Source organism: Oncorhynchus kisutch, linkage group LG25 (assembly GCF_002021735.2).
Source record: "Oncorhynchus kisutch isolate 150728-3 linkage group LG25, Okis_V2, whole genome shotgun sequence".
Taxonomy (NCBI): domain Eukaryota; kingdom Metazoa; phylum Chordata; class Actinopteri; order Salmoniformes; family Salmonidae; genus Oncorhynchus; species Oncorhynchus kisutch.
The window spans coordinates 3,740,154-3,761,709 of record NC_034198.2 but is presented as its reverse complement, the minus strand read 5'-3'; the positions used below and the strand labels follow the sequence as shown (position 1 = coordinate 3,761,709).

General features: G+C 41.1%; 1 protein-coding gene across 1 annotated transcript; it reads right to left on the bottom strand.

The window, feature by feature from the left end:
• Positions 1-337: 337 nt before the first annotated feature.
• On the bottom strand, positions 338-20,447 carry LOC109870047 (leucine-rich repeat-containing protein 4B). Its single transcript, XM_020460364.2, has 3 exons — positions 19,971-20,447; positions 6,782-7,380; positions 338-6,653 (listed from the first exon to the last, which is right to left on the bottom strand). Exons 2-3 carry the CDS (start codon positions 7,022-7,024, stop codon positions 4,641-4,643), a joined length of 2,256 nt encoding a protein of 751 aa, XP_020315953.1. The 5' UTR covers positions 7,025-7,380; positions 19,971-20,447; the 3' UTR covers positions 338-4,640.
• Between the last annotated feature and the right edge of the window lie 1,109 nt (positions 20,448-21,556).

Genomic DNA, 21,556 nt, shown 5'->3' with positions numbered 1-21,556 from the left:
AGAGAAAAAGTTGCAGTTTTAATGTACGATTGCTACATATATACACATTTAGCCACGGGGCAGAGAGAAAATGTTGCAGTTTTAATGTACGATTGCTGCAATTCTTCACATTTTGCCATGGGGCAGAAAGAAAATGTTGCGGTTTTAATGTACGATTGCTATAAATCTACACATTTTGCCATGGGACAGAGAGAAAATGTTGCGGTTTTAATGTACGATTGCTGCAATTCTTCACATTTTGCCATGGGGCAGAGAGAAAATGTTGCAGTTTTAATGTACGATTGCTACAAATCTACACATTTTGCCATGGGGGAGAGAAAATATTTAGTCATTTTATAACACATTTAATGCAATTCTACACAATTCTACACAGCTTATCTTAATATGATATCTGATTGAGAGTGACTAACAAAACCAATGGGGTAAATCAACCATTAATACTACAAGCTGGCTGCTAGACTAACTTACCAATATACTTTTTTCCTTACATGGCTAATTGAGTGACAGCCAGTAACTGACATAACAAGAGAAAAACTGCTGATGCACAACCAAATTGCGAAATTGCTAAATGATATTATACTATTCTAACTCGCAACAGTAAATGGAGACATCGACTAACATTTTTGTTTAAATTGATCAGTGGGCCTACATAAGGGACCTCCAGTTGCCCATCCTTGCATTAGGCCGCACACTAGTAGTCCAAATGGCATAAAGCAGGGATCATTCAGCCATGGGACGATTTTTTCTTGAGCGGATGGGGTCGGAACATAATTATAAATGATTGTTAAACTGCAAATTGACCGCAAGAAGCCCAAACAGATATAACATTTGACTAAAACATTTCAAACCTTGTGTGGAAATACTTTGTAACAGATTTCCTAAATTAAAATCACTTGGACTTGATTTGCTGGTGTTTTTACAGTCATGTCCAACAAACGTTTTTTAATGAATTGACTCTGACACAACTTCCATTGATGTGACTCTGACCTAACATGGGCACCGTACTAGTGGTCAATGAAGTACTTAACTCCCTTCTCTTCATAAGAGGTCGGAAAACTAAAAATGACAAAACACACAGAAGAAGTGATATTGTTCAGAATTCATTTCATTTTTGTGTTATAAAATCCACGCTGTAACTTAATGTATTATCATGTCATCAGAATATTACCTGGCTTAACTGATAAACTCAAGTGTTTTGTAGTATGTGGTGCTCAAGATGGGAAAACAACAAAACTAAATTGGAACTGTGTGTGTTGAACAGTTCTTAATGAGAAATATTCTTTACAGCTGGCAGAAACTTAAGCCAAACTGGCATCGACAGCAACGTATAGTACCTCTCAGTCATTGTAAGACAATCATAGAAGTGTAAATACCATATGTATTGATGTGGCCAAAGTTGAATAGAAAAGTAGTACAATGTTTCAAACCTCCTACTACACCATTTTGTATCCCTGGGTTTATGATTTATAAGTGACATCAGATGACAGTACATTGATAATGACCATATCAATAATATTACACTTTAGATACAACCAACACTTGCGGAATTCTTTTAAACAAATGAACACAAAAATGATGCTTTTATTATTTTGCATTTAAAGAAATCTATATGTTTGCTATAGCTTAACTTCATTTCTTTCACGTCATTAAAAAGCTTTCCAGAAAACAACATAGTTCAGTTTCTCGTTCTGTTTATCAAACGGAATCTCGTACCAAAAGGGCAGTTTGTGGTTTACAATACAGTATTCCATTACTGTGGGGGGGGGGGGGGGGGGTTGACAATGACAGACTCAGTTCCATCTGTTGCAAGAGGCCATCATCATCTTCTTTTGTAAAGTAGAGTAAAGATGACATAGTTGTCAAAGTTCATGTGTTCTTTACTGGTGTTGTTACTCGGGCATGGTTTAGTAGTGACTGTATAGTAGTTCCTGTTGTGCATTTCTTCCATCATATTCCTGTTGGGTAGACATTTACTACACCATTCATTTCAGGGTGTAACAGGGTCCTTATAATAATAATGATAATAACAAGAATAATACAAAATGTATAAATAATAATATAGCTTAATAATAGACATAGTTTCTCCAATGGTATGAAAGTGACATGTCTACAATAGCGATGTTGATCATCAAACATTGGGCCAAATATTATAATTCCAAGATCTTGTTCTGTGGTTTACTCTCATGTAGCACACTCAGAGGTATTTAATATGCTCTTTTAAACCTGACAGGGCAGTTACCAAATGTAGCACATCACCAGTGCAGCCACATGTTGGAGTTTTTAGTCTTCATTTATATTCTAGTAGCGTCTCAGTAGGGAAACAGTTGAACCCTGCTCGCAAAAAGTGTCTGCCGGACCACATTAGTAAAATACTATATCATTATTCTACTTCACGCTTTTTCAGAAGAAGTACCATAATTACTGAAACTGGGTGTAAAACGTAAAGGAAAAACTCCCTCATAGTTCCTTGGTTGGGCAACCTATAAACTGACCCGTTGTTGACTACAGTTTTGCATGTTGTATTCATATACTAATCCTGATCAAACTAAATGAAAGCCCTATGTAAATGTCTAACACAACAGATATAATCATATGTTCTATCAGAATTGACCATATTATTATTCATGTTATCATTAAATTCCCCAAAAACATGCGCCTTTGTTTCTCATTACGGGAGTAACCAGAAGAACCAACCATCCCCACTCACTCAAGGCACCAGCTCTGAAAATGTAAGCAGCTCTGCGAGGAGAGACGGGTGCAGCAAAAGGAAATGTTGAGTGGATAACAAATCACACAGAGCAGCATGTTGGTGCAAGATCACCTCCATATACAAAAATACTACTTGCTGTGTGTAGTATTACAGTTAGACATACATCTAATCTCAACAATCGCTCTTCCACTTGAATATGGTTGGCGTGATCAGTTTGCTCTCAATTGCAACAACCATTTTCAGATTTTCTTGAGGTTAAGAAGTGAAGCGGAAGCTTTTTCAGGAGACAAACTGGATTCTGTGCCACTTTAAGCGTCCTTTTAATGCCAATGTAACTCTCTCAGTAGAATGACTAAAAGCCTGTCACGAGATATTTAAGAACAGACATCATACTAGGATTACCAAGATGACTAATGGATGAATCGTATACCATATAGGTTCAACCTATATTTAAAAATGTAGCCTACTGTATCACTCTTTATAACTATTGTTTGTTTTCAATTGGTTTCCACTGACCTCCATGACCTCGATATATGATTTATTTATTTATGTGAATGATACATGGCTAGACAATTGTACACATTATATCAAACTAAGCAAAAATAATTGAAGACAGTTTAAATGCACAAAGCTTTAAATGGTATCAACACATGAAAGGTACACTGTAAAAAGGTGGTTTGTCCAACTGTCACACAACCAAATACTATTATCATTCATTTCTGTTACACTAAACCAAATATGGTGGTTGAACCCATCGACTGAATGCCATGGCAAAGACAGGCATTTTAATCACCCTGTTGACGGCATTATGTAGCATCAAAATGGTCACCATGAGAAAGGAGTTCATAACAAATTCCCCACTTCTAGCAAATATCTTGCCACTGATCTGTTGTTTTACACTTGGTCAACATTTCCATTGCCCATACAATTCTTTGCATGATATTAGCTCACTGTTTAGTTATTTCACCTGCATTTGCTGATGGCACATGCAGGCACCTGAAGCTCTCATTTGAATAATCAAGTAGCCTGCTGGAATATATGGAATATACTCTCAAGACAAACCAGAACAGAATTGTCCAGTTATCACAGACAAAAGCTTGTCTAACAGAACACTGGGGGACCTCTCCTACGATTTTACAATATTCATGGAAGCCAAATTCATAGCATCACAATGAGTGTTGCAATTGAGCCCTTCTGTTTTGGATGAGTAGCCAAACTCAAAACATATGTAGTGTATAATTCAACCTTCACAATCACCACCCCTGATAATTCACAAAACAAACTATTACAGCTCATTCATCCTCCAAAATATCTCTGCATTGGAATCTGCAATGTTACATACTCAAATGAAAATATACTTATAGAATTTGTGAATTTTCACAGTAATTTGTACTGTACTGTACCCTTTGTCCTTCCATTTATGCCTACCTACAGCCTCAAGGGAGACTATTGAGTTTATACCAGAGTGTCTTTCACAAGTGTTTTCTGTAAAAGAGAAATGACTAGAAATGTCTAGTCCTGTTACGTCTCATAACTCAAACTTCAATGTGGTACGTGCTGTGCATGTCTTGACAGACTGGCCAACAATGACTTAGGGAATTGAGCCACAGTACTTTCTTCTATGTGAATACAACTCATAGAAACTGCAAGAAACATTTGCTTTGGCACAGATTTACATTGTAGCGATGTTCGATATTTAACTCCATTGCCGTGACCGTTACTACAAACACAAGTGGCCCATTGTGGTAATCCTTGGCTCAGTACACTTTAGCTGACCAGCCTATGCGTTTGTGTATTGCGGCGTCAGTCTATCCTCTCTCTTGGTGTAATGTCAATGCACTGTAGTGTCTAATCATTCAGTGCGTAAACCAGCCATCAATCCCCTCTCTGTCGTTCCCTTGCACTCTCTCTCTTTCCTCACTCTTTGTTCTCAAATTTGAGTCTCTTGAACGTTTTCCTTTGAGTTTCCCTTGAACAGAAGAGGTTCCATTTGTGGGTTCTGGTTCTGGCCCATGAAACCCTTGATCGATCCATGTAATCCCATTGGGGGCATGGGGAGGGACATTGGCAGAGGTGGGGAAACAGAAAGAGGGTTGGTGTTGGTGCCATTTCCAGACATGGTCTGGAAAGTGGCGGAGGGGATTGGAACCTGTGTACAGGAGATTGGGATATCCTGGCCTTGCTGGTTAAGTGGAGATAGATTGTTCTTGTTGCTTAGAGTACCGACTCCTGCCCCTGTCCCAATGCTCAGACCCATCACATTGTTGTTGAAATGATTGGCCTTGTAGTAATGGTTAAGATGCTCTGATCGCCCAATGTTGGGAAGGTTGACTATTTCCGGGTGATGCATCCTCAATGTTCCGTCTCCTCCGCACCCAGATTGCATGGTCGATCCCCCTGAGATGCCGCTCCCGGCCCCGGCACCAATCTCGTCTTCCACGTTGATGATCTCAATAGCGCGGGTGGGGCCATGGTGCTTGTGCAGCTGGTGCTGCTTCCTCAGCTTGTAGAAGACCACAAGCATCACGGCTGCCATGAAGGTGATGGCCACAAAGCAGCCAATGATGATCTTGGTGGTCTTCATCACGTCGTCCAGGCCAGTAATGTTTGTGACATCCATTATTGACACTGTGACTGTATTTTCAGTGTTTCTGGTGGCACGCGGGGAGAAAGAGTGGAGAGAAGAGCGAGATGGAGATATGGTGAATCCAGCCCTGCCTTTACCCAGTACCCCTCCTGAAAAAGTGGGACCCAGGTAATCTGGTGGTACGTAGGTTTCGTTGATGTACTGCCTCCCAGCATCTTCACCATTGTTTGTTTCCACGGTTTCAACAGTGACGGTGGTGAAGAAGCTGTAGGGGTTGCTGGAGTCGGAGGAGGACACGTTGAGCACTGCAGTCGCCGTGGTGTTGCCTGCGGAGTTGGTCACCATGCAGGTGTATTGGCCCGTGTCCTGCACAGTAACGTTGGTGAAATTCAGGGTTCCGTCATGAAGGACTGAGATCCTGACGCGGTACGATCCATGGGTCATGAGGGTGCCATTTGGGGTGAGCCAGTTGACAGACGTCATGGAGGTGCCAGTGCGACACTTCAACTCCGCAGCCATACCCTCTGTGACATTAAGGTCGGTGGGTGGCTCTACGATGACAGGAGCGTAGCATGTGAAGTGGCTCTGGTCCAGCTCACCGATGTAGCGGCCCTTCAGGACTGGGGGCGCGTGGCAACGGGCACAGCATGTGGTGTTACTGGGCACTGTCTCCTTGAGCCACCAACTGAGCCACAGGACATCGCAGTTGCACACCCAGGGGTTGTGGTTGAGGTGCACCCGCTCCAACTGGTGCAGCGGTGTGAAGAGGTCGTGGGGCAGTGAATGCAGAGAGTTGTGGGACAGGTTGAGCTCCTCCAGGTTCTTCAGGTCGTCGAAGGCATTGCGCTCAATGACCGTCACCTTGGAGTGCATGAGCCACAGCTTGCGCAGTGACACCAGGCCCTGGAAGGAGCCCGGCCTGACAATCCCCAGCTGGTTTCCTGACAGCTCCAGCTCCTCCAGTCTGACCAAGGGTGTGAGGTTGGGGATGTCCTTCAGGCCGCACATGCCCAGGTTCAGGAAGCGCAAGTTGACCAGGCCCTCAAAGGCGGCCTCAGAGATGTAGTCCAGCTTTCTGAGTTCGCCCAGGTCGAGCCGGCGCAGGGAGGGAACGCGGTGAAAGGCGTACGCTGGCAGTGTCTCGATGGGGTTGTTCCGTAGCCAGAGCTCCCGCAGCTTGCTGAGGTACTCAAAGGCCTGCGATGGTACCAGCGTGAGGCGATTGTCAAAGAGCTCAAGGGTGTTGAGGTTTGGCAGGCCATTGAACGCGCCCACCTCAATCTGTCGGATGTGATTCTTGGAGAGCTGCAGTATTTCCAAATGCCGCAGGTGCTTGAAGGTGTCTGACTTTATCACCTGTTGAGAGATATAAAAACATGCTGGTACATTGTAGCCATATGAAACCTCTCTGTCGTAAAGCATACTCTGTTCATATGCGTACATGTATGAATTGTGGGTAAATGTAATGAGAGAAAGGCATTTACCTGAATCGTGTTCTCTTGTAAGTTGAGGTATCTTGTGTTCACAGATATACTGTCCGGTACGTCCTCTAAACTCTTCCTTGTACAGATGACGCGGCTTGCCTGATTGGAGCAGCTACAGGGGTTGGGACATGGGGGTACGGCCTCTGTCAGCTGAGGTCCATGGTGGTGAAGCCACAGCAAAAGCTGGACCAACCAGAGGAGGGGGGAGGGGGTGGAGGGGCTGGTCATCATGACAACATGCATGGCAAATTGGTCATGACCCACCCTTAGTTCTATTATGTTGATAAATCACCTCTGATACAAGACAATTAAGCGGTTCTCTTGATGTTCATTTTACTAGTACATTCTATTCTTCTCTTTCAAGTCGTTTTAAAAACCATGAAGAACTGTTATATATTAAATGGTCTCTTGATTTATCATTTATATTTCCTAACTTGAGTTTGTTCATGTCAGTTTAAATATAGAATGCCGTCTATTTTTCAGCATATTTTTTTTTGAGAATTAATAATTGTCCCCTGACAATTATTCCAATAAAAAAGGAGATGTTTGGTGAATCGGCTCTTGAAAGGGGTGTCTCTATGGATTGTAGATGCTCCTCACTGTAGGAGGGAGAGAGAGCGAGAAAGAAAGAAAGAAAGAAAGAAAGGGGATCAGACAACTGAACAAGGCACAAGTACTGACACATTAGCTCTGTAACTGTAGAAGCACTGTGAAATATTTAATCATGTGGTATGCAATTGCAAGATTGATGGTCAATAGATAAAATGCATGGAAAGCATGTAAACCTTCAGGTTTACACTAGAGCATTGGTTCTCACAAATTTGGCTCTAGAGCCTACTACTAGTGAGTCACCTATTATTTAATTCATAGGTCGAGGTAAAAATGTTGGTCGAGGCTTGATACTTGTTCAAAACGTGGATCACAAAATTCTAAAGAGCTCACTTGAAAGCTAAGGTGTGTCACAACTCAAAGCACCACAGGCCTAGAGCAAAATAAATATTGGTCATGAAATAAATGTAGCGTTTGATTCATTACTCAATGATGAGAGTAAAAGAAACACCTTTGGTATTTATGAGCACAATCATACACACGGTAATGTGCGTGGAGAAAAGGTATTTGCAGAGGTAAATAGACTTGATCACATACCAACATCACTTTAAAAGACAATAACAAGCAAGTACTGTACTGTCAGTTTGAAATTATATTTAATGAAGTATAACCCATTTTTAAAATCAATGGGACACAACTACTGCTACATGAGGGAACCAGCTAAAAGTTTCCCCACATCCAATAAATGGTGACCTAGACCTTGTTCTGAAAGACAGATATTCATTGAATCACAATTGGTTGTACTGATTACTAAGAACTGGGGGGTCTGCTTTGTGGTACTGAGGGGCAGGGGCGCAACTTCGGTTTTAGATGTGGGGGGGGGGACATAATATACTGTGCCTTCGGAAAGTTTTTAGACTCCTCGACTTTTTCCACAATATGTTACATTACAGGCCAATTCTAAAATGGATTAAATCAAAACATTTCCTCAGCAATCTACACACACTTCCCATAACGACAAAGCGAAAACAGGTTTTTAGACATTTTTGCAGATATAATACAAATATAAAACTGTAATACCTTATTTACGTAAGTATTCAGACCCTTTGCTATGAGACTCAAAATTGAGCTCAGGTGCATCCTGTTTCCATTGATCATCCTTGAGATGTTTCTACAATTTATTTGGAGTCCACCTGTGGAAAGTTCAACTGATTGGACATGATTTGGAAAGGCACGCACCTGTCTACATTAGGTCCCACAGTTGAGAGTGCATGCCAGAGCAAAAACCAAGCCATGAGGTCGAAGGAATTGTCCGTAGAGCTCAGATACAGGATTGTGTCGAGGCACAGATCTGGGGAAGGGCACCAAAACATTTCTGCAGCATTGAAGGTCCCCAAGAACACTGTGTCCTCCATGAATAAGTTTATATACGGTGCGTTCAGAAAGTATTCAGACCCCTTGAATTTTTCCACATTTTGTTACGTTACAGCCTTATCCTAAAATGGATTAAATTGTTTTTTCCCCCTGATCAATACCACACAATACCCCATAATGACAAATCATTTATTTTTTTTGCAAATGTATTAAAATAAAGTAATGAAATATCACATTTCCATAAGTATTCAGACCCTTTACTCAGTACTTTGTTTAAGCACATTTGGCAGTGATTGCAGCCTCGAGTCTTAATGTGTATGACGTTACAAGCTTGGCACACCTGTACTTGGACATTTTCTCCCATTCTTCTCTGCAGATTCTCTCAAGCTCTGTCAGGTTGGATGGGGAGCATCGCTGAACAGCTATTTTCAGGTCTCTTCAGAGATATTCGATCGGGTTCAAGTCCGGGCTCTGGCTGGGCAACTCAAGGACATTCAGAGACTTGTCCCGAAGCCACTCCTGCATTGTCTTGGCTATGTACTTAGGGTCATTGTCCTGTTGGAAGGTGAACCTTCACCCCAGTATGATGTTCTGAGCACTCTAGAGCAAGTTTTCATCAAGGATCTCTCTGTACTTTTCTCCGTTCATCTTCCCTCAATCCTGACCAGTCTCCCAGTCCCTGTCACTGAAAAACATCCCAACAGGATGCTAAACACCATCATGCTTCACCGTAGGGATGTTGCAAGGTTTCCTCCAGACGTGACCCTTGGCATTCAGGCCAAATAATTCAATCTTGGTTTCATCAGACCAGAGAATTTTGTTTCTCATGGTCTGAGAGTCTTTAGGTGCCTTTTGGCAAACTCCAAGCGGGCTTTGATGTGCCTTTTACTGAGGAGTAGCTTCCGCCTGGCCATGCTACTGTAAAGGCCTGATTGGTGGAGTTCTGCAGAGATGGTTGTCCTTCTGGAAGGTTCTCCCATCTCCACAGAGGAACTTTAGAGCTCTGTTTGAGTGACCATCGGATTCTTGGTCCACTCCCTGACCAACTTCTTCCATTTAAGAATGATGGAGGCCACTCTGTTTTTGAGATGTTTCTACAATTTGTTTGGAGTCCACCTGTGGTAAATTCAACTGATTGGACATGATTTGGAAAGGCACACACCTGTCTATATAAGGTCCCACAGTTGACAGTGCATGCCAGAGCAAAAACCAAGCCATGAGGTCGAAGGAATTGTCCGTAGAGCTCAGATACAGGATTGTGTCGAGGCACAGATCTGGGGAAGGGCACCAAATGCTGCAGAAATGTTTTGGTACCCTTCCCCAGATCTGTGCCATCGACACAATCCTGTCTCGGACTTCTACAGACAATTCCTTCGACCTCATGGCTTGGTTTTTACTCTGACATGCACTATCAATTGTGGGACCTTATATAGACAGGTGTGTGCCTTTACAAATCACGTCCAATCAATTGAATGTACCACAGGTGGACTCCATTGAAAACATCTCAAGGATGAATGGAAACAGGATGCATCTGAGCTCAATTTCAAGTCTCACAGCAAAGGGTCTGAATATTTATGTAAATAAGGTATTTCTGTTTGAAACATTTCTAAAAACCTGTTTTCGCTTTGTCATTATGGGGTATTGTGTCTCGATTGATGGGGAATTTATTTGATTTGATCCATTTTAGAATAAGGCTGTAACATAAGAAAATTTGGAAAAGGTCAAAGGGTCTGAAAACGTTCCTGTACCTGTACATACATCTATATTTGTTTGTCCAGTAGAATAAACACTCCTCACAGCCTACCTGACCGCTCGGAGGCATCCATCCGCTTGGTCCAAAACCACAACGTTGCCTCGTTTTGTATCACATTCCAACTATAAAACTGTCCCCAGTGAAAGTTGCTGAGGTGTACTGCCACACCAAAGTGTAACCCAGTTATCTGCACCTCTCCTGACTGGTCTGTATCTACACCTCTCCTGATTGGTCTGCATCTACACCTCTCCTGACTGGTCTGCATCTGCACCTCTCCTGACTGGTCTGCATCTGCTTCTCTCCTGTCTAGTCTGCATCTGCACCTCTCCTGACTGGTCTGCACCTCTCCCGACTGGTCTGCATCTGCACCTCTCCTGACTGGTCTGCATCTGCACCTCTCCTGACTGGTCTGCATCTACACCTCTCCTGATTGGTCTGCATCTACACCTCTCCTGACTGGTCTGCATCTGCACCTCTCCTGACTGGTCTGCATCTGCTTCTCTCCTGTCTGGTCTGCATCTGCACCTCTCCTGACTGGTCTGCATCCTCCAATAGGCCTATAGGGTTGGACTGGGGTGCAAGATCCTGAATTAAACGTGAGGGACCCCCTAGTATTGCTTCTACACTCCCCTCATATGTATTTAGGAATTTTTAATTTGGCTCTATACTCTAGCATTTTGGATTTGAGATCAAATGTTTAATATGAGACAACAATAAGGAATGCCACCCTTTATTTGAGGGTATTCTCATGCACATGATCTGTTTTACCATTTAGAAAGGAAAGCACTTCATGTAACTAGTCTAGTATTTGGTCCATATTCCTTGCACACAATGTAACTACATCAAGCTTGTGACTCTAAAAACTGGTTGGGAGCATTTGAAATTTGATTAGGTTGTGTTTTGCCCGATAGAAACTGAACGGTGAGTGATGACTGGAGTAGTGTTATTTCTAAGTGAGTAGATTAGATGTTTCACTTCCAGATTAATCCTGATAATGCCATGATTAAGAAAAATCATGAATGAATCATGAATAATGATGAGCGAGATGCTGTTCAGAGGCTACAACAAAAGATGCTTATCTCTCACCGTTACCAATAACAGGGAGGTTAACATGTTTGGGGGGGGGGTATGATCTTTGTGCCTCATTCGTGATTATCCATAATAATATAAAATGGCACATTATTTACCATTCAGTTCCTATTAGGAAAAACATCATTCAAAACAGAAACAAACCGCAAATGCATCCAACAAGTTTGTAGAGACACAAGCTTAATGTAGTCATTGTGTGCAAGGAATATGGGAACAAATACTAAACTAATACACTATAAGTCAATGTCCAAATACTTATAACTTCTTCAAATGGGGGGACTAGATACATAAATCGCTTTCATTTCAAAACAGCAAAACAGACATGTATTAAAATACCCTAAGATTATAAAGGTGACATTCTGTACCGTCGGCTAATATGAAACATTCCATCTGAAATCTAAAATGCTGGAGCCAAATGAAACATTTACCCTCACTATCACAAATACATATGGAGGGGAGTGTAATATCATTTCAATAGTCCATTACACAGTGAACAGGTTTTTCTGTTAAGCAACTCAGCCCTGCACCTCTTGTGTGATACCATCAGACTACTCAGGATGTACACATACTGCATTTTTTTTATGTAGACACAAACAAGTAATTTATAGGTTATTGATGTGTACCATTTAACTATATGATTTCTACCTGGTCATTTCTGCCACATAGAATACAGTGCTTTCACAATTTTTATTTAACCTTTATTTTTTAACGTAGGAAAGTCAGTTAATTAAGAACAAATTCTTATTTATAATGACGGCCTTCCCCGGCCAAACCCTAACCCGGACGACGCTGGGCCAATTGTGCGCCGGAATTTGGGTAGTAAAATAGCTAACATGGTCATCTTAGCATATATACAAACATGGGAACCCCATTCCATCCTCCTCCACACAAACTACCCTGTACTGTCCCTTTAAGACCGACAAAGATGGAGACCTTCAATAAAATAATGTATGTAGGTAAAGGCCCTGCAGTTCAAACAAACGTTACAAAAGGTCAACTTATTGATATATCCATTCATATCATACTTCTCTGGTGAATAGTCAGATTTGAACCCGGGTTTATAGTTAGCCCAAAACATCCTCTCTCCTATGCAGTGCCATGAATTCATGTGGTCCTAGAAACCTGGTTGCTATGGCACCGGACTCACACACCATCTTGTGTTTTACTGCCCAGTGCACTATCCTATTCCACTCTAGCACTGTGCAGTTAGCAGTTTGCTAGCAGATGTACTTCAGTCGTTTTCAACAAATCAGTGTCTCTCTTTTTGCTCAATTAACACGGAAGCCACAAGCTTTTAGGGTTCCGTAGGCTACTACGTGGTCGAGTGACTGCATGTCAACAGCCCACACACTTGCTCAGTAGTCATAGTATATTTCCTTCTCTGACAAAAGGGTCATTAAGAAAGTGCTTTACAAGTGTTCAAAGAATTCACCCAAACCAATCTGAAGTACTGGGCTGGTGGATTACAGCTCAGTAATAGTAATAATTATTGAGTAGCCTCAGTGAGTCCAATATATTTTTTGACCAAACGTAACATATATACAGGGGAAAGAAAGAAACCGTCAATTGCACATACACCAACATGTCACAGTATCTGGTTCAGTGATGATCCCTCAAAACGTATGCATTGCACACGAAGGCCGACCCTTGCCTTTCACAATAACAGGAAAAAAACTCTTCATGAATCCTAATCGGCATACAGTATAGGCAGCAGTTTAGGTAAACATCAATCGCTTTTCAAATATTTCTTGTCTTAGCAGCCATTAAGAATATGCTAATTATAGGTCTACAGAAATGTTCTTTACCCACCCTCACACCAGCCAGTGGCGAGCCAGCCAGTCATTCAGGGCAGGTGGGGCAGAGGCCCACCTGTTTTGAGCACTACATTTCTAGAAAATAAAAAATAAAACGTTCTGGGTGCTTGCCTGTTTTGCATGTTATTTAGGCATTAATACATGTCACATATCAGTTTGCAAACAATGTAAAACAAATAAAATACCAGTCAAAAGTTTGGACACACCTACTCATTCCAGGATTTCTTTATTTTTACTATTTTGTACATTGTAGAATAATAGTGAAGACATCAAAACTATGAAATAACACATATGGAATCATGTAGTAACCAAAAAAAGTGTTAAACAAATCAAAATATATTTTATATTTGAGATTATTCAAAGTAGCCACCCTTTGCCTTGATTACAGCTTTGCAACTTCTGGCATGCTCTCAACCAGGTTCATGAGGTAGTCACCGGGAATGCATTTCAATTAACAGGTGTGCCTTGTTAAAAGTTCATTTGTGGAATTTCTTTCCTTCTTAATGTGTATGAGCCAGGAAGGAGTGGTAAACAGAAGATAGCCCTATTTGGTAAAAGACCAAGTCCATATTATGGCATGAACAGCTCAAATAAGCAAAGAGACACAACTGTCCATATTTACTTTAAGACATGAAGGTCAGTCAACGCGGAAAATGTCAAGAACTTTGAAGGTTTCTTCAAGTGCAGTCACAAAAACCATAAAGCGCTATGATGAAACTGGCTCTGTTGAGGATCGCCACAGGAAAGGAAGACCCAGAGTTACCTCTGCTGCAGATGATAAGTTCATTAGAGTTACCAGCCTCAGAAATTGCAGGCCAAATAAATCCGTTACAAAGTTCAAGTAACAGACACATCTCAACATCAACTGTCCAGAGGAGACTCCGTAAATCAGGCCTTCGTGGATGACTTGCTGCAAAGAAGCCACTTCTAAAGGACACCAATAATAAGAAGAGACTTGCTTGGGCCAAGAAACACAAGCAATGGACATTAGACTGGGGAATTCTGTCCTTTAGTCTGTTTTGAGATTTTTGGTTCCAACTGCAGTGTCCTAGTGAGATGCAGAGTAGGTGAACGGATGATCTCCGCATGTGTGGTACCCACTGTGACGCATAGAGGAGGAGGTGTGATGGTGTGGGGGGTGCTTTGCTCGTGAAACTGTCTGTGATTTATTTAGAATTTAAGGCACACAGCATTCTGCAGCGATTCGCCATCGCATCTGGTTTGCACTTAGTTGGACTATCATTTGCTTTTCAACAATACAATGACCTAACACACCTCCAGGCTGTGTAAGGGCTATTTGACCAAGAAGGAGCGTTATTGAATGATGCATCAGATGACCTGGCCTCCACAATCACTCAACCTCAACCCAATTGAGATGGTTTGGATGATTTGGACTGCAGAGTGAAGGAAAAGCAGCCAACAAGTGCTCAGCATATGTTGGAATTCCTTCAAGACTGTTGGAAAAGCATTCCAGGTGAAGCTGGTTGAGAGAATGCCAAGAGTGTGCAATGCTGTCATCAAGGCAAAGGGTGGCTGCAAAGGGTGGCTGCTATGAAGAATCTAAAATCTAAAATATATTTTGATTTGTTTAACACTTTTTTGGTTACTACATAATTCCATGTGTTATTTCATAGTTATGACGTCTTCACTATTACACTACAATGTAGGAAATAGTAAAAATAAAGAAAAACTCTTGAATGAGTAGGTGTGCCCAAACGTCTGACTGGTACTGTATATCAATGACTTAATAAAGCTGCATACAAGCATGGTCTCTTTTTTTGTTTTCTTGGGTAACGCAGCTCCAAAATGCAGGTGTTTCAGCCTAGCTCAGTGCTTTCTATGGTGATGGGGCAAGCCAGCAGAAAATACGGAGCGTTGTGCCGTGATTGGCTCAGTGTTCCGTCACTCATAGTGGCGGACACTACGTCACCGCCAAGTTTAAGGGTGGACCTTGAAAATTATAGCCCCTTGAGTGCTGCCATAGAGTTACATTAGAAGTGCCCATCCAAGAAGGCTCAAGGTCATTGGCCACAGATAAAATGACGTCAAATCACGTTATATCTACAGTAGCTTTGATTGGCCTGATCATGTCAACATTATACTTTCAAAATCTTACCTAGCGGTCATCATCATGACTCAAGTCAACAATCTACTGGCAAATCCTTTTTAATCCTTGTCATATGAAGAGAAATAATGAAGAGAAATTATAGATACAACGTATTGGTGCTCATTGGCCATTGGACATAAACATTACTCAACAAGTTGGAAATCGCAAATTCAACAATAAGTGGTTTGGAAGGAATCAGTGGCTAACTGCAAGCATTGCAAAGCAATCATTAGCCTGCTATTCAGTGGAGTGGCTGTGTGGTCCCAAGTCTAAGATTAAGGGTCTCTTTTCCTAGTTGAAAATAATAAACATTCAACATTGACCATGCTGTCAATGAAGCATGATATGTGCTGCACTCAAAACAACTGTTAACTCGGAAGTGCAAAATCTGACTTTAGTGAGTTCAAGACAAATGGGAAGTTGGGAAAAATGAGCTACGACTGGGAAAATACGTTTTGAACTTTCTTTGAACTCAGAACTTGGGACTCTTTCTAGAGCTACGACCTGAAGAGCACTGACGTCATCATGATTCAACCTTTTTTTCCCAAGTTCCCAGTTGTCTTGAAAGCACCATAAATCCAGAGAATGACAGACTTTGATGACAATGTTTTATGACAACATTTACCCACGAAGGACCGCCGCACATCCTTCCTGTTCAAGTGAGCACAGCACAACAAGGTGAGTCCAAAAATGTATTGTCTGCTGCTTCATAAATTATGTAATATGCCAGGGAGATATGTATTCTGTAGCTATAAAGTAATACTAAGTGTATGTTGTGTAGTAAGCTGTTAGTAGCCCATGTGCCTCCCCCTCATAATTTGGTATATTTTCAGCCCCTTAATTTCGCCTACTGTTCTGACTCGGTGGTGCACATGTAGCCTATAACCTGTTTTTGAGAAATGTAATCATCAAATATTGCAAGAGCTTTCATTGTCTGCTTATATGCCCACTATTTATCCTACAGTTCTGACTTGGTGTACAGGGAGAACACTGTAAGAACAGCCCCATTCCTGAATTCTGTCACCGTCGGTCTTAGCTCGCTCATTAATGTCTTAATTGAAATTCCGGATTGCCTCTTATCGGCTCGTCGTCACCCTTATGCCATAGTTTGTACATCACAATTGTCAGTAGAAACCACATTAGTTTAAGCAAGTCAGCCATATCAGCTATGTTTTTTTAAAGGCAGTAAATGAGGCTGAGTAAACTGTTTCGCTGCCAGACAAGGCTCCGCTGATAGCCAGGTGTAGCAGTGGTATAGTGTAATTAATGTATTGTTAACATTGTTAATGTTGTGTTGTGTAGTGGCTTAGGTGGCATGCATCCCACATGTTTTTTTTCCCCCTACCAATATTTACATGCGAAAATCGCCACTGAAACCAGCACACACGCACACCAAAGTACAGTTTCAATCCATGATCCTCCACTATAATTGCAACATTGAGACAAATTATTATTGTGTCAATGTGCATAACATAGCCTCCAGGTTTTTGCAACAGACAGTAGAATTGGAGAAGGGGAATATATTCAATGTGTGTGGTGTCCGCTCACAATCTAAGTGGGGCCTACACTACAGGATGATGCCTCTGAGGCAATGGGCCTGTCCATAATTGTGAAAATGTCCCATTTTATCGTGCCGATCTTGTTCAGGAAATTTCCATTTTCATTATATAAGAACTGTATGTTGGGCTTTACAAGACGACAGAGAGACAAACCATTGTAAAACATGTTAATTAGCCAGACCCATGGCTTGATAGGGGAAAGATTGCTCTTCACTAAGGGCTCGATTCAATCCGTATTGTGGAAGAGCCGTGGTATAGAGTGATTTAAATGTAAAGGTATTTTCCGATTGAGCCAATATATGCAGTGTTTACCGTGAATGCAGTCTCTGTGACAAAGGGGGAACATTGCCTTAAATGTTTACTGCTCTATCTTCAGCGATATGGACTGAATCGAGCCCTAAGACTCATTTCCAAGGCCATCAAAACATCTAACAGAACACACATTGTTGTCCATAGATGTATCCCTTTTTTTGAGGACACTTTCATACACTCTGTGCACTGTCGATGGTACAATGGTGCAATTCTATAGTGCATATTCTCTTATTAGGGTCAATTGGTTACATATCAGTGGAGGCTCCTCAGAGGAGGAAGGGGATGACCATCCTCCTCAGTGAATTTCATTACAATACACATTTTAAAAGTTATCCTTTTTAGATAAAACTATACTTAATACAATCATGTCACCAAATAATTGATTAAAACACATGATTTTGCAAAGAAGGTCTACAGTAGCCTCAACAGCACTCTGTTGGGTAGCACCATGGTGTAGCTGGAGGACAGCTCAGGGTACATTGACTTCAATACACAAACTAGGAGGCTCATGGTTCTCAACCCCTTCCATAGACTTACATGGTAATTATGACAACTTCCAGAGGATGTCCTCCAACCTTTCAGAGCTCTCACAGTATGAACTGACATGTTGTCCACCCAATCAAATGATAGCTAGCACTGCAGTGCATAACATGTGGTGAGTAGTTGACTCAAAGAGAGAGAAAGACAGTAGTTGAATAGTTTTGAACAAATTAATTTCTCCCAAACTTAAGGAGAAAGAGTGTCATTTTTTTCCACTTTCAGTTTCACTTACTTAGCTAGCAATTGCAGCTATCTAGTTTAGCCTACTGAAACACCCTACTCAAACAAAGGGATGCTATGTTAGCTAGCTAGCTATGACTTTCCAACACAACACATGGAACTCTTCCAAGTTAAGGTATACTTTTGGTTTGACTAATGTATTGCCACCGGGGCCCACCAGTGTAACTGCTTACTGACTGTACACTGTAACATTACTGCATGATTGTAGCGGGTTTACTAACACATTAGTTCTATTAGCTATGATGACTATGACATCACTTTAGCTAATATGTGACAACAATGTAGGCTGTATGTAGAGGTTTGGCTTGGAAGGGTTTTTTCACCGGGTCACATACAGCTGATGTGTTGTGCATTGAACTACACATGGGGGTGAGGAGGAGATCGCATAGATGCGAGAAGGAATACAACGTGACTGCAATGAAAGTGAACTGTGTTTACTCGTGATCAGAGGTGTATTCATTCCGCCGATTCTGCTGAAAAACATTCTCTACATGGTGGCACCCATGTACAACTACACACAATCAGTCGTGGGAGAAGAAAGCATTCAATCGTGAAGAAACAAATGATCTGCAACCTGCTGACCAAACACATGATTATTGTGTAATCACTATATTCTACCAATGCTTTATTCTTTGGATCTGGTCACATGTTGAGGTGATTATTGTGGGGTGACACTTTACATAAATAGCCTTTGGTTATAATTTACTTCAAAAGCCTGCAACTATTATGTGCATTATTATGCAGTTATAATGCATTGTATAATGTATAATGTAGATGATTATAATAGTCTTATATTAATCATGACTAAATAACAGCCATTTTGAGTCAGTTGAAATGTTGATACATAACAGAGACATAGGCCTAATATAGCCTGTTATACAGCTTATTATGAGACAGTGTTAAGGTTAATAGCCTATATGGGTATAACAAGTTATAAAGCATTACACAAGCAGTTTTTAAGTGTTAGCATTTGTGGCTTTGAATATTCTTAGGCTAAAGACTACCTGAGCATTAAGAGAGATCCTGTATACCAGGCTCAATTAGGCCTAATATTTACAGCTGGTCTGAGATTAACACAAAGCCACACAGGTGCAGCAGGCTAACATCATCTCCTGTAACTATGACAACACTAAATGGATTCAGAGTTGTTGAAGGTGGGAATCCGGTCAGGATGAGACTATTTAAACAATAGTTGAAATCAGTGTTTTATGGGGGAAATTATGTTACGGTTAAAATGGTGGCTAATACTTCATTTGCAGGGGATTTTTTTTAAATCTTAATTTGGTCATTTTAAGGCATAAAATGGAGAGTCTAAATCATTGGAATAAAAAGTCGAATTAGATCATTCCCATATCATTCAAATTAAAAATTGTTGTAATCTATCCTCAGTGTATGACCAAAGCACAATAAACCCTGGTGACTATAAATGATCATATAATTCCAATAATGCAGCTAGCCTCGCGCTACGGCGCACCTTTGGAACGCAATTGAAATTAGAATAGGCCTAATTCTGCATTACAAAATGGCTTGCATCGACTCTCCTTGACTAAACTAAACAAATGCAGCAAAAATAATGTTATTTAACATTAGGCAGGTATGTTACAAAATACTCTGATGTATGATTCCAGCACCTTTTCTATTTGAAATTATCTTAAGAATGGCTTACAACACATTAGCTTTGATTTCCAACATTTTAAATTGTAACCCGATGGTTTCCCCCGATATTCATTTATACTAAGCAATTTGAGCAAATAAAACGGTAATGTCTCCACCTGATATACGCAGAATCATACCAAAATAACAAATAGGTTGACTACGACGGCCATTTCACCTACGTCCAATAGACTCATACCTTTCTGTTTCAATTTCTGGGGTGTGAGGTCGACGTTCTCTCTCCTTTCGTTCCCTCTCTTCTCGTCAGTTCCCCAACCCCTTAACTATCCCTCTTTTTCTCTTCTCTAAATTGATTAGCTCTCTTCCTCGGATGTTAGCTCGGCTCTCTTGTATTCCGCAGCACCAACGCAACGAAGGGACTTCATACACCGATAGCACGTTCAACATAAGCAGAACCCACAAACTACACGAACAGGGTGCAGAAACGTATACATTAACATAGTTAAATCGTTAGTCAGTTCAAATAAGAACGAAATCCGTAATGGATGCATCCAAGCATCTTCTCATCCTTGGAGACGCGCGCAGGCAGCAAACGAGACGGCGCCCGTTTGGCATAGTATTTTCGCACTCCAGCATAAGCGACAGTTTACGCACATTCCGTTGGTCTGCAGCTGAATGCCACGAAGTCAGCGTAGACCACAACATGGACCACAGAAGACCAACCAACCATTGATTATGAACGGCCATGATCAAGAAACTCATTGTAAATAACAATTTGTTCTTAACTGAGTTGCTTAGTTAAATGAAGGTATGTATATATAAATTCCAAGACATTTGTTCTTAACTGACTTGCTTAGTTAAATGAAGGTTAATATATATATATATATATATATATATATATATATATATTCCAAGACAAATGGCTGTGATGCACTAATGTCATTATGGTCTGTAATGCCGGGTGAGTGGGCTATACTCAGGTCCAGTGGATTTGAGGGAACCTAGATACATCTATGGCCGGCCACGAACTGTAGTCACAGAGTGTAAAGTGTTTGATGTGACTAAGCACTCTATTGATCGATTCATTGATTAATTCTGCACATTTCAGGAAAAGTTGCACCGGATTTCTCTGCAGTGTGGTGGTCTTCAGATCAGGATATTGCTGGTTCACAATTGCATCTCACAGTTAGTGAGCATATTGCCACTGGGCCTTTTGGCAAAGAATGCTATTTCACTACCCCCTGGACATTTTCAGTTGTACTATTGTGGCATAAACCTTACATATCAGAACAATCAACATTGGTTTAATGCAGTATGAAAGTTTCCTAGACATACAACACATTGTCTTTTCAATTAGGGTTTTAAAGTTTGGTACTTTATCTAAGGTTGTGGCATCATGGCATACGGCTTATTATGACAGATGGACAACAAATCAATTTTAAAAAACATGGACCATCTGAAAGGACATGACAGCAAATGGTTTTATGGGGACATAGCAGCCTTGGACAGCAATTATGTATATTGGGATGCCATGTGTGGCATGTGGTCCCATTAGTCTGTTCTTTGTCCTGTCTTTCTCAAACTTTGGCTCCTAATCTAAAAGTAATGGAGTTACTTAGTGACACTACTCCACCTTGTGTGTACTCTGCTCCTTGACTGTTGTTATGGCCCTTCACCTTCACTCAACTTCAGCAACCGGTTGTAAAATGCACTGGATCCTGTCACTCTGTTTCCATGCATACCATTAAGACTTGTGTTGAATTATAAAACACAATACTATAGCTATTCTCAGCAATAAACTGCATGTGGAATTTGCTCTCAATC